The sequence below is a fragment of the Rhinolophus ferrumequinum genome, chromosome 19 (assembly GCF_004115265.2).
Source record: "Rhinolophus ferrumequinum isolate MPI-CBG mRhiFer1 chromosome 19, mRhiFer1_v1.p, whole genome shotgun sequence".
Taxonomy (NCBI): domain Eukaryota; kingdom Metazoa; phylum Chordata; class Mammalia; order Chiroptera; family Rhinolophidae; genus Rhinolophus; species Rhinolophus ferrumequinum.
In genome coordinates this window covers 5,260,973-5,274,625 of record NC_046302.1, presented here as the reverse complement: position 1 = coordinate 5,274,625, position 13,653 = coordinate 5,260,973, and the positions used below count along the sequence as shown (strand labels likewise).

General features: G+C 37.4%; 1 protein-coding gene across 1 annotated transcript; it reads left to right on the top strand.

The window, feature by feature from the left end:
* Positions 1–6,190: 6,190 nt before the first annotated feature.
* LOC117011818 (40S ribosomal protein S10-like) lies at positions 6,191–6,845 on the top strand. The gene has a single exon (XM_033087522.1). The coding sequence runs from the start codon at positions 6,211–6,213 to the stop codon at positions 6,694–6,696; it is 486 nt and encodes a 161-aa protein (XP_032943413.1). The 5' UTR covers positions 6,191–6,210; the 3' UTR covers positions 6,697–6,845.
* Positions 6,846–13,653: the final 6,808 nt, after the last annotated feature.

The window sequence follows — 13,653 nt, the reverse complement described above, 5'->3', positions numbered from 1 at the left end:
AGTTGTACATTTCTGATAGCAGCAGTAGCAGCAGCACTCTGCTCTGTCTCCAGCAGTTCCAGGAGAGGCTCTGGGACCTCAGCTGTACACAACTTGTGGCCCTTGCTCCTTTGACTGTGGCTCCTGTAGGACACCTGCTGAATCAGCTGGAGTGTTGACTCCCAGCTTCCTGCTTATTGGTGGTCAGTGTTCTAACATCAGCAGCCGGAGGGTCAGTGATGGTAGGCCCTATTTTTCTCTTTGATTCTTCCTGCCCTAATGGTGGAAATTTTCCTGCAGTTTTTAATCTCTTGGTAACCTCACATGGTTCCCTTTTTGCTCTTAATTCATGGTTACAATATATTTATAACCAATTTTCTGTGTTAGATTTCCTGTTTCAAATAAGTGGAGTGGATACTGTTTTGTGATTAAATACTGACTGATACAAAGTATCTGTACTCATTATTTGAAGCTGGCATGACTTTTTTTTTTAACCTATATACCCAACAGAATCAATGTAGAAGCTAAATGTTCTAAGAGTCCAAAAAGGGAATAGATACAAAAATTAACAGCTTTCTTATAAGCAATATAGAAAAAGAGCCCCTTCACAATAGTATGAAAAACTACAAAAAGTTTTCGAAAACCTAATGAGAAAGATGCAAAATTATATGAAGAAAAACTTTATACTGAAGCACATATAATAAAACCTATATGAATAAAGAAATAAAGCATACCTATGGTGCTTTAAATGATAGTACATTACCAGGGGAATGATTAAATAAACCACAATTTGACCATATTTTGAAATGCACAGGTTAAAAAGAATGAAAGATGAATTAGACCCATGTGGAAAAATCTCCAAGACATATTGGATATGTTTTAAAAACCAAAAATTGGTATAGTACTTGTGAATTTATTCTAAAAAACTTTCACATACTAGGTACACATATATGTTTTATGTCCTGTAAATCCATAGAAACAAGTGGCAATCATATTCCTTGGGCAGGGAGATTAGATTGTGAGGTGAAAGGGAACTTGAACTTTTTACTCTCTCTATGTACCTGCATTTTAAAACATTTAAAAACACTCATAATAATTTTTAATTTTAAGAAATGTTGAAGAAGGTCCAAGATAGTAAATTAGGTCAATGCTATGCCTACTCCCTCCCAGGAACACACCAAAACTACAAATAAGTTATAGAAAAATCAACCTCAAGAATCAGATGAAAGAACCCCTATAAGGATATAAAGAAGAGGCCATATTGAGACTGATAAGAGGGGCAGAGATGCAAAATGGAATGACCTAAAACCCACAGATAATGGTTGAACACTGGGAGGGACACCTTGGTGGTGGAGGTCGCCCTGGAAAAGGGAGGGGTCCCAGCCCCATACCAAACTCCCCAGCCCAGGGGTCCCAAGCCAGGAAGAGGAATCTGGCAGTGAAAATCAATGAGCATTCTGTTTGTCTGTCCTGGTGAGATGGAAGGCAACTGAAAACTCAGACACCCTCTTAAAGGGCCTGTATACAGACTCACTTGCTTGCAAACATTCACCTGGTCACCAGTGGAGGGGCGGCAACTCAAGAAGTGCCAGAGGCATACTGGGAAAGACTAAGTTGTGTGGCTTCAAAGTGAGGGCTGGAGTGATAGGAGCCGTTATCCTTGTGTGTTGCCTGTCTCACGTGTAGCCTATAGGAAGGCACCATCATTTCTATGTTGAACCTTCCCCAAAGGGTCAGATCTGAGATGCATTGGTCTGGTAAAATCCACGCATGAGCACTACTATGGTGATGCCTTGGATCTCTGCCCTGCACAGCTAGTACTACATCGCAGAAGGCACACCTGACTCCTGGGTGCCAGCCCCACCGCACAAACTGTGAAAGCCTTTTGCAGCAGTGGGCAGCCTGTAGCAGCCCAGAAAACTTTTGGGAGGGAGCCTGTGAGCCACAGTCTGCACCACAGCCTCTCTTGTGTGGCTCTTGGGGATCTGCGAACCTGAGTTGAGCAGTGGCTGGCTGTGGTGTTCTCAGGACATTTTGTGAAATGCTCACGGGCCAGTCACTGGTGTGAGAACTGAATCTGCATTGACCTTGAAAAAACTACCAGCCACAACTTGTGACTCCCTGGGACCCCACCCCACCCAGCTAGTGCTGCAATACCAGAGACACTCTCAACATCTGGTCAACCAGGCTGGCCTATGCACCTAAGGATCCTTTTTCAACAGCTGAGACTTATGGGCAGGTGGCAATAGGCCTAGGGGGCCCTGGGCCTTGTGCTAAGCTGCCCCAGGCCCAAAACTGGAAATGGTGACAGCCAACTTTGGTTCACAGTAAGCCCACCCCCACATACCTCCAGGTGCAGCATAGTCAGCAACCAACCACATATAGCTTTGTAGCTCCTATCAGGTAGCCCCAGACCTGTAACAGGCAAGGGTGAAACTGGCCTGCATGGGAGTCCCTTTCAAGAGACACCAGAAACACACCCACAGGCTGGCCCCAGAGCACTAGCTGGCTAGCCCCACAAGAGATACACCGAAAGGGTAATCTCAACAGGCACAAGAGCCTGCGGGGTGAATCCCCCTCTGAGGGTCACCCCACACACAGGACCTCATACACTGTGGGCATAGCCAATCCTCACAATCAGTCAGCCTGGGAGTCAATCCCACTCGCTGACACACCAAAAGCAATCAAGGCTCAATTATTATACAACAGGAGAATACACACAACACACAACAGGGACACTCCTGGAACGCATGCACAGGAGACCAGGGAGACTGTGCCACCGGACCACACAGGACACCTATTACATAAGGCCACCCAACAAAGACTGAGAGACACAGGCGATCTACCTGATACATAGCAGCAAGCACAGAGAGGCAGCCAGAACGAGGAAACAAAGAAATATGTCCCAACGGAAAGAACAGGAGAAACTTCCAGAAATATGACTAAATGAAATGGAGCCTACCAACATACCAGAGACAGAGTTGAAAACACTTGTTATAAGAATCCTTAAGGAAATTAATGAGAACTTCAACCAAGAGATAGAAGCATAAATAAGAACATAGAAACCAGAAAAAGAACAAGTCAGAAATAAAGAATACAATAACTGTAATGAAGAGTACACTAGAAGGAATCAACAGCAAGTTAGATGAAGCAGAGGATCAAATTAGCTATTTAGAAGACAAGGTGGAAGAAAACATGCAATTGGAATGAAGAGTACACTACAAGGAATCAAAAGCAAGTTAGATGAAGCAGAGGATCAAATTAGCGATTTAGAAGACAAGGTGGAAGAAAACATCCAATTGGAACAACAAAAAGAAAAAAGAATAAAGAAAGAAATGAAGATTGTTTAAGGAACCTTTGGGGCACCATCAAACATAATATTCTCATCATAGAAAAACCAGGAGAAGAGAGAGAGCAAGGGATTGAGAATGTATTTGAAGAAATAATGACTGAAAAATTCCCTAACCTGGTGAAGGAAATAGACATACAAGCCCAGGAGGTACAGACAGTCCCAGACAAAATGAACCCAAACAGGCCCACACCAAGACACATTATATTTAGAATGGCAAAGGTTAAAGACAAAGAGAGAATCCTGAAAGCAGCAAGAAAAAGGCAACAAATTATTTATGAGGGAGCTCCCATCAGACTATCAGCTGATTTCTCAACAGAAATTTTGCAGGCCAGAAGGGAGTGGCAGGAAATATTCAAAGTGATGAAAAGAGCCTACAATCAAGACTACTCTACCCAGCAATGCTATCATTTAAAATTGAAGGAGAGATAAAGAGCTTCTCAGACAAGAAAAAGCTAAAGGAATTCATTACCACCAAGCCAATATTACAAGAAATGTTAAAAGGACTTCTTTAAGCAGAAGAAAGGAGAAAACAAACAAACAAATGAAGATAAAAAATATGAATAATAAAATGGCAATAACTATGTACCTATCAATAATCACTTTAAATGTAAAGGAATTAAATGCTCCAGTCGAAAGACATAGGGTAGCTGAATGGATAAGAAAACAAGACCCATGAATATGCTGTGTACAAGAGACTCACTTCAGCTTTAAAGACATGCACAGACTGAAAGTAAAGGGATGGAAAAACATATTACACACAAATGAAAATGAGAAAAAAGCTGGAGTAGTAATAGTTATATTGAACAAAATAGACATTGAAATGAAGACTACAATAAGAGACAAAGAAGCACATTACATAATAATAAAGGGATCAATCCAGCAAGAGGACATAATCCTAGTAAACATTTATGCACCCAACATAGGAACACCTAAATATGTAAAACAAATATTGACTCACATAATGGCAGAGATCAACAGTAACATGATCATAGTAGGGGACTTTAACACCCAACTTTCACCAATGGATAGATCTTTCAGATAGAAAATCAACATGAAAATAACGATCTTAAATGACACACTAGACCAGAGGGATTTAATTGATATTTTTAGAGCATTTCACTCCAAAGCAGCACAAAAGGTATTCTTTTCAAGTGCACATAAAATGTTTTCCAAGATAGACCACATTAGCCCAGAAAACAAGTCTCAATAAATTTAATAAGATTGAAATCATATCAAGCATCTTCTCTGACCATAATATTATGGTCTATATAAACTAAAGATCAATTACAAGAAAAAAATCTGAAAAACACAAAAACACATGGAGGTTAAATAACATGCTACTAAATAATGAATGGATCAACAATGGATCGAGGAAGAAATCAAAAGATACCCTGAGACAAGCAAAAATGAAAACACAACCCAAAATTTATGGGACACAGAAAAAGCAGTCCTCAGAGGGAAATTCATTGCAATGCAGGCCTACCTAAAGAAACGAGAGAAACCTCAAACAAACTGTCTAACTTTACACCTAGGGGAACTGGAACAAGAACAGCAAATAAAGCCCAAAGTAAATACAAGGAAGGAAATAATAAAGATCAGAGTGAAAATAAATGAAATAGAGACTAAAAAAATACAAAACATCAATGAAACCAAGAGTTGGTTTTTTCAAAAAGATAAACAAAATTGACAAACCTTTAACGAGACTCATCAAGAAAAAAAGAGAGAGGACCCAAATAAATAAAATCAGAAATGAAGAAAGAGAAGTGACAATGGACACCACAGAAATAGAAAAAAATTTAAGAAAACACTATGAACAACTATACGCCAACAAATTGAACAACCTGGAGAAAATGGATAAATTCCAAGAAACTTTCGTACAATCTCCCAAGACGGAACAAAGAAGAATAGAAAATATGAACCGACTGATTACTACTAACAAAATCAGATCAATAATCAACGTGCTCCCAAGAAACAAAAGTTTTGGAGCAAATGGCTTCACAGGTGAATTTTACCAAATATTCACAGAAGAATTAACACCTATTCTTCTCAAACTATTCCAAAATATTCAAGAGGAGGGAGAACACCTACCCTCATTCTATGAGGCCACCATCTCCTGATTCCAAAACTAGACAGAAACATTACCAAAAAAGAAATATACCTAATGAACATAGATGCAAAAATCCTCAACAAAATATTAGCACCAAATTCAGCAATACATTAAAAAGCAATACACCACAATCAAATGGGATTCGTTCCTGGTAAGCAAGGTTGGGTCGATATCTGCAAATCAATTAACATGATACACCACATGAACAAAATGAAAAATAAAAAATGATATGGTCATATCAATAGATACAGAAAAAGATATGACAAAATTCAGCACCCATTTATGAGAAAAACTCTTATCAAAGTGGGAATAGAGGGAACATATCTCAACATAATGAAGGCCATATATGACAAACACACAGCTAATATACTCAATGGGGAAAAGCGAAAAGCATTTTCCTTAAGATCAGGAACAAGACAAGGATGTCCAATTTCACCACTTTTATTCGACGTACTACTGCAAGTTCTAGCCACAGTAATCAGAAATAGAAATAAAAGGCATCCAAATGGAAAAGGAAGAAGTAAAACTGTCATTATTTGCAGAACAACATAATACAACATATAGAGAACTCCATAAAAAACTACTATAACTGATCAATGAATTTAGTGAAGTAGCAGAATAGAAAATTAATGTTCAGAAATCAGTGGCATTTTTATACACCAATAATGAACTGTCAGAAAGAGAAATTAAGAAAACAGTCCCATTTACAACGGCATCAAAAAAATACTTAGGAAGCTTTCCAGCTCCGGACCGGGACGCAGAAGTCGTAACGATGTTGATGCCCAAGAAGAACCGGATTGCCATTTATGAGCTCCTTTTTAAGGAGGGAGTGATGGTGGCCAAGAAGGATGTTCACATGCCCAAATACCCTGAACTGGCAGACAAGAACGTGCCTAATCTTCACGTCATGAAAGCCATGCAGTCTCTCAAATCACGAGGCTATGTGAAGGAACAGTTTGCCTGGAGACATTTCTACTCGTACCTTACCAACGAGGGTATCCAGTATCTCCGTGATTACCTCCACCTGCCCCCCAGAGATCATGCCGGCAGCCGGCCTGAGACGGGCAGGCCAAGGCCCAAAGGTCTGGAGGGCGAGCGACCTGCAAGACTCACGCGAGGGGAAGCTGACAGAGACACCTACAGACGGAGCGCTGTGCCTCCTGGTGCCGACAAGAAAGCCGAGGCCGGGGCTGGGTCAGCAACGGAATTCCAGTTTAGAGGCGGATTTGGTCGCGGACGTGGTCAACCCCTTCAGTAAAGTGGGAGCGGTCCTTTGGTATTGAATGAGCTTGTGACGAAAAAAGAATCTTGTGTGCCCGTCTTTGCATAATGTAGTCTGATCAGGAATGTTTTAGAAGTCAGTATAAACGGGGCGAGACTGGATTGGTTGGGGGGAAGTCCCACGGCGGGGGGACATGATCAACAATCTCAGTAAAGTTGGAGCGATTATTAGTGTTTGAATAAACTTTGGAGAGAAAATGGTCTCAGTAAACTGGGAGCGATTTTGGTGTTGAATAAACTTGTGGTGAGAAAAAAAAAATACTTAGGAAAAAATTTAACCAAGGAAGTAAAGACCTGTACTCAGAAAATATAAGACATTGAAGAGAGAGATTAAAGAAAATAAAATGAATAGAAGCATTGGACGCTCATGGACAGGAAGAATTAATATAGTTAAAATGTCTGTACCTTTCAAAATAACCTATAGATTCAATGCAATCCTTATCAAAATACCAATGGCATTTTTTACAGAACTAACACAAATAACTCTAAAATTTATATGGAACCATAAAAGACCCCGAAGAACCACAGCAATCCTGAGAAATAAGAACAAAGCTACCTGATATCAAGGCCATAGTAATCAAAACAGCATGGTATTGGCATAGAAACAGACACATAGATCAATGGAACAAATTAGAGAGCCCAGAAATAAATCCATGCGTATATGGTCATTTAATCTTTGACAAAGGAAGCAAGAATTTACATTAGGGTAAAAACAGTCTATTCAATAAATGGTGCTGGGAAAACTGGACACAAACATGCAAACAAATGAAATTCGACTACCTTCTTATGCCATATACGAGAATAAACTCAAAATGCATTAAAGACTTAAATGTAAGACCTGAAAACATAAAACTCCTAGAAGAAAATATGGAAAGTAAATTCAGACATTACCCTTAGTAATATTTTTACTGATATATCTCCTTGGGTGAGGTAAACCAAAGAAAAAATAAACACTCTGATCACAAGTCTTTGAAATTGAATATCAACTGCAAAAAGAAAGCAGGAAAAAAACACAAATAGGTGGAGATTAAACAACATACTTTTAAAAATGACCAGGTCAAAGAAGAAATAAGAGAGATGAAAAGATACATAGAAAAAAATGAGAATGAAAATACATCCTACCAAATTTTTTGGGATGCGGCAAAAGCAGTTTTAAGAGGGAAATTTATACATTACAGGCCTATCTCAAGAAACAAGAAAAATCCCAAATAAACAACCTCACATTACACCTTAAAGAACCAGAAAAAGAAGAACAAATGAAACCCAAGGTCACCAGAAGAAAGGAAATAATAAAAATCAGAGCAGAACTAAATGAAATAGAGAACAAAAAGATAACAGAAAAAATTAACGTGACAAAGAGCTGGTTCTTTGAAAAGATCAATAGAATTGACAAACCCTTTGCTAGACTCACTAAGATAAAAAGAGAAAAGACACTAATAAACAAAATCAGAAACGAAAGAGGGAAATTTATCACGGATGCCACAGAAATACAAAGGATCATCCAAGAATACTATGAAGGAATATATGCCACCAAATTCAATAACCTAGAAAATGGACAAGTTCTTAGAAACATATAGTCTTCCTAGGCTGAACCATGAAGAATTGGAAAATCTAAATAGACCGATCACCAGTAAGGAAATTGAATCAGTCATTCAAAACCTTCCCAAAAGCAAAAGTCTGGGACAAGATGGCTTCACTAGTGAATTCTACCAAACCTTCAAAGAGGATCTAATACCTGTCCTACTCAAACTTCCTAAAAATCAAAGAAGAGACAATACTCCTTAACTCATTTTATGAGGCCAACATTACCCTGATACCAAAACCTGGTAAGGATAACACAAAAAAAGAAAACTACAGACCAATATCTCTGATGAATCCCGATGCAAAAATCCTAAACAAAATTCTAGCAAATCGAGTGCAACAATACATTAAAAAGATTATTCATCACGATCAAGTGGGGTTCATCCTAGGGGCACAAGGATGGTTCAACATCCGCAAATCCATCAATGTGATACATCACATAAACAAAATAAAGAACAAAAATCATATGATTATATCAATAGATGCAGAAAGAGCATTTGACAAGATACAACATCCATTTGTGATGAAAACACTTAATAAAATAGGTATAGAAGTAAATTACCTTAACATACATAATAAAGGCCATATAGAACAATCCCTCAGCTAATATCATAATTAACAGTGAAAAAGTGAATCCCTTTGCTCTATGTTCAGGAACACGAGAGGTCTGTCCCCTATCACCTCTGCTTTTCAACATAGTGTTGGAAAGTCCTCGCCAGAGCAACCAGGTAAGAGAAAGAAATAAAAGGCATCCAAATTGGGAGTGAAGAAGTTAAGTTGTCACTCTTTGCAGATGACATGATGCTATATATAGAAAACACTAAAGACTCCACCAAAACAATCAACGAATACAGTAAAGTTGCCGGCTACAAAATCAACGTACTAAAGTCCGTTGCATTCCTATATACTAACAATGAAATCTCAGAAAAAGAAAGAAAGAAAAAAAACAATTCTTTTTGCAGTTGCAACAAAAAGAATAAAACACCTAGGAATAAACTCAACCAAGGATGTGAAAGACGTATATGCTGAAAACTGTAAGACATTTTTAAAAGAAATTGAAGAAGACAAAAGAAATGGAAAGACATTCCGTGCTCATGGATTGGAAGAATCAACAAAGTTAAAATGGCCATATTACCCAAAGCGATTTAATGCAATTCCCATCAAAATCCCAATGGCATTTTTAAAGAAATAGAACAAAAAATCATCAGATTTGTATGGAACCACAAAAGACCCCGAATAGCCAAAGCAATCCTAAGAAAACAAGAACAATGCCGGAGGTATCATACTCCCTGACTTTAGCTTTTACTACAGGGAAACAATAATCAAAACAGCATGGTATTGGCAGAAAAACAGACACATAAACGAATGGAATAGAACTGAGAACCCAGAAATAAAACCACATAAATATGGACAGATAATCTTTGACAAATAAGCAAAAAACATACACTGGTGAAAAGACAGCCTCTTCAATAAATGGTGCTAGGAGAATTGGAAAGCCACGTGCAAAAGAATGAAACTGGATGCTATCTGTCACCATGTACCAAAATTAATTCAAAATGGATCAAAGACTTAAGCATAAGACCTGAAACAATAAACTACATAGAAGAAAACATGGTACTAAACTTATGGACCTTGGGTTCAAAGAGCATGTCATGAATTTGACTCCAAAGGCAAGGGAAGTAAAAGCTGAAATAAGTGAACGGGACTACATTAAACTTAAAAGCTTCTGCACAGCAAAAGAAAGTATCGAGAAAATAAAGAGGCAACCAACTGAATGGGAGAAGATTTTTGGAAGCAGTGCCTCCGATAAGGGGCTAATATCCTTAATATATAAGGAACTCATACAACTCATTAACAGAAAAACAAACAACCCAATTGAAAAATGGGCAGGGGACCTGGAGAGACATTTCTCCAAAGAGGACATACAAATGGCAAATAGACATATGAAAAAATGTTCAAAATCACTAATCATCAGAGAAATGCAAATAAAAACCACAATGATATATCACCTCACCCCAGTCAGAATGGCTATCATCAACAAGACAAATAGTAACAAGTGTTGGAGAGGCTGTGGAGAAAAAGGAACCCTCATACACTGTTGGTGGGAATGCAGACTGGTGCAGCCCTTATGGAAGGCAGTGTGGAGGTTCCTCAACAAAATTAAGAATAGAATTACCATATGACCCACCAATCTCTCTCCTGGGTATCTACCCAAAAAATCCAAAAACATTTATCCATAAAGACACGTGTGCTCCAATGTTCATTGCAGCTTTGTTTTCGGTGGCCAAGACATGGAAATAACCAAAATGTCCTTCGATAGACGAATGGATAAAGAAGTTGCAGTATACATACACAATGGAATACTATTCGGCGATAAGAAAAGATGAAATAGGAGCATTTGTGACAACATGGATTAATGAGATTATAATGCTAAGCAAAATAAGTCAGACAAAGTAGAGAACCATATGATTTCACTGCAATGTGGTATATGAACCAAAACCAACAAAGAACAAGACAAAGAAACAAAAACTCATAGACACGGACAATAGTTTAGTGGTTACCAGAGGTTAAGGGGGGCTGGGGGTGGTAGATGAGGGTAAAGGGGATCAAATACATGGTGATGGAAGGAGAACTGACTCTGGGTGGTGAATACACAATGGGATTTATAGATGATGTAATACAGAATTGTATACCTGAAATCTATGTAACTTTACTAACAAGTGTCACCCCAATAAAGTTTGATTTTCTTAAAAAAGAAAGATAAACAAATGGGACTACATCAAATTAAAAAGATTTTCACTGCAAAGGAAACCATCAGAAAACAAAGAGACATCCTACTTAATGGAAGAAGATATTTGCCAATGATACATCTGATAAGCGTTTAGTACCCCAAATTTATAAAAACTCATACAATTCAACATAGAAAAATATCAAACAATCCAAATGAAAAATGGGCAGAGTACCAGAATAGGTATTTCTCCACAAGGGACATACAGATGGCCATTAGACACATGGAAAAATGCTCAATGTCACTAATCATCAGATAAAATATGCAAATAAAAACCACAAGGAGATACCATCTCACTCCTGTCAGAATGGCTATCGTCAATAAATCAACAAAACTACAAGTGTTGGAGAGGATGTGGAGAAAAGGGAAGCCTCGTGCATTGTTGGTGGGATTGCAGATTGGTGCAGCCACTATGGAAAATGTTATAGAGGTTCCTCAAAAAATTAAACATAGAACTACCTTATGACCCAGAAATTCCACTCCTGGGTATTTATCCAAAGAAATTCGAAATACAAATTTGAAAAAATATATGCACCCCTATGTTTATTGCAGAGCTATTCACAATAGCCAAGATATGGAAACAACTGAAATGCCCATCAATAGATAGTTGGATAATGAAATTGTGGTACATTTTCACAATGGAGTATTACTCTGCTCTAAAAATACATGAAATCTTACCATTTGCAACAACATGGATAGACCTAGAGGATATTATGCTAAGTGAAATAAGTCAGACTGAGAAAGACAAATACCATATGATCTCACTTAAATGTGGAATCTACACTTGATCTTAGCCAAAAGGCCAAGAAGCAATTATATATGTGGAATCTAAAGAACAGAATAAAAGAACAAACAAAACAGAAATGAACTCATAGCTACAAAGAACAAACTGATGGTTGGTAGATGGGAGGGGGGTTGGGGGTTGGGTGAAGGAGTTAGGAAGTACAAATTGGTAGTCCCAAAATAGTCACAGGTATGTGAAATGTAGTATGGGGAATATAGTCAATAATGTTGTGAAAATGATGCCTGGTGTCACATGGGTACTAGACTTATCAGGGGAGATCACTTCTTAAAGTATATAAATGCCTAACGACTGTGCTGTATACCTGAAACTAATATAAAATAATATTGAATGTCAATTATAATTTAAAAATATATATATATATATATGGTCACTGGGTGTAAAGTACAGCACAGGGAATATAGTCAATGGTATTGTAATAGCTACGTACAGTGTCAGATGGGTAAGTAGACTTGATGGGGTGTGTAAATGTCTAATCAGTATATTGTTCTGTACACTTGAAACTAATAAAAACATAAATAAAATTTTAAAAATATGTTCAAGAAAATGAGGAGACATCCCAGAGAAGAAAAGCTAAACAGTGTTACAAGAAATGTTACAGGGACTTCTTTAAGTAGAAGAAGGGGGAAAAAGATAAATAATATGAATAATAAAATGTCAATAACTACATATCTATCAACAATTACTTTACATGTAAATGGATTAAATGCTCCAATCAAAAGATATAGTATGGCTGAATGGATAAGAAAATAAGACCCTTACATATGTACTCTACAAGAGACTCACTTCAGATTGAAAGACAAACATAGACTGAAAGTAAAGAATGGAAAAAGATGTTTCATGAAAGCAGAAATGAAAAACAAAAAACAAAAAAAGCTGGGGTAACAATACTTATACCAGACAAAATACACTTTAAAATAAAGGCTATAACAAGATACAAAGAAAGACCCAGTAATTTCACTTCTGGATACTTATCTAAAAAAACTCAGAACAGTAATTTGAAAAGACATATGCATATGCATCCATATGTTCATCGCAGCATTATTTACAATAGCCAAGATATGGAAGCAAAGTGTCCATCAATAGATGAATGGATAAAGAAGTGGTACATATATATATAATGGAATATTACTCAGCCATAAAAAGAATGAAATCTTGCTATCTGCAACAACATAGATGGACCTAGAGGGTATTATGCGAAGTGAAATAAGTCAGGCAGAGAAAGACAAATGCAATATGATTTCTCTTATACGTGGAATCTAAAGAAGAAAAGAAATGAACAAAGAAATCAGAAACAAACTCACAGATACAGAGAACATTTTGAGGGTTGCCAGATGGGAGGGAGGTTGGGGGGATGGGTGAAAAAGGGGAAGGTATTAAGAAGTACAAATTGGTAGTTACAAAATAGGCATGGGGATGTAAAGTATAGCATAGGGAATATAGTCAATAATATTGTAATAAGTATAGTATCAGATGGGTACCAGATTTACTGGGGTGATCACTTCGTTAAGTTATATAAATGTCTAATCACTATGTTGTACACCTGAAACTAATATATTGTATGTCAACTGTAATTGAAAAATAAAAAAATTATTTTAAAAAAAGAGAATGAGGACACAGGTCATAAACTTGGAGAAAATATTTCCAAAAGACAAATATGATAAAGGACTATTATCCAAAATATACAAAGAATTCTTAACATTCAACAACAAGAAAACAACCTAATTAAAAAATGGGCAAAAGACCTGAACAGACACCTCACC

Excerpts from the sequence above, each read along its gene's own strand:
- LOC117011818 (XM_033087522.1), top strand. The coding sequence starts at position 6,211 with ATGTTGATGCCCAAGAAGAACCGGATTGCCATTTATGAGCTCCTTTTT.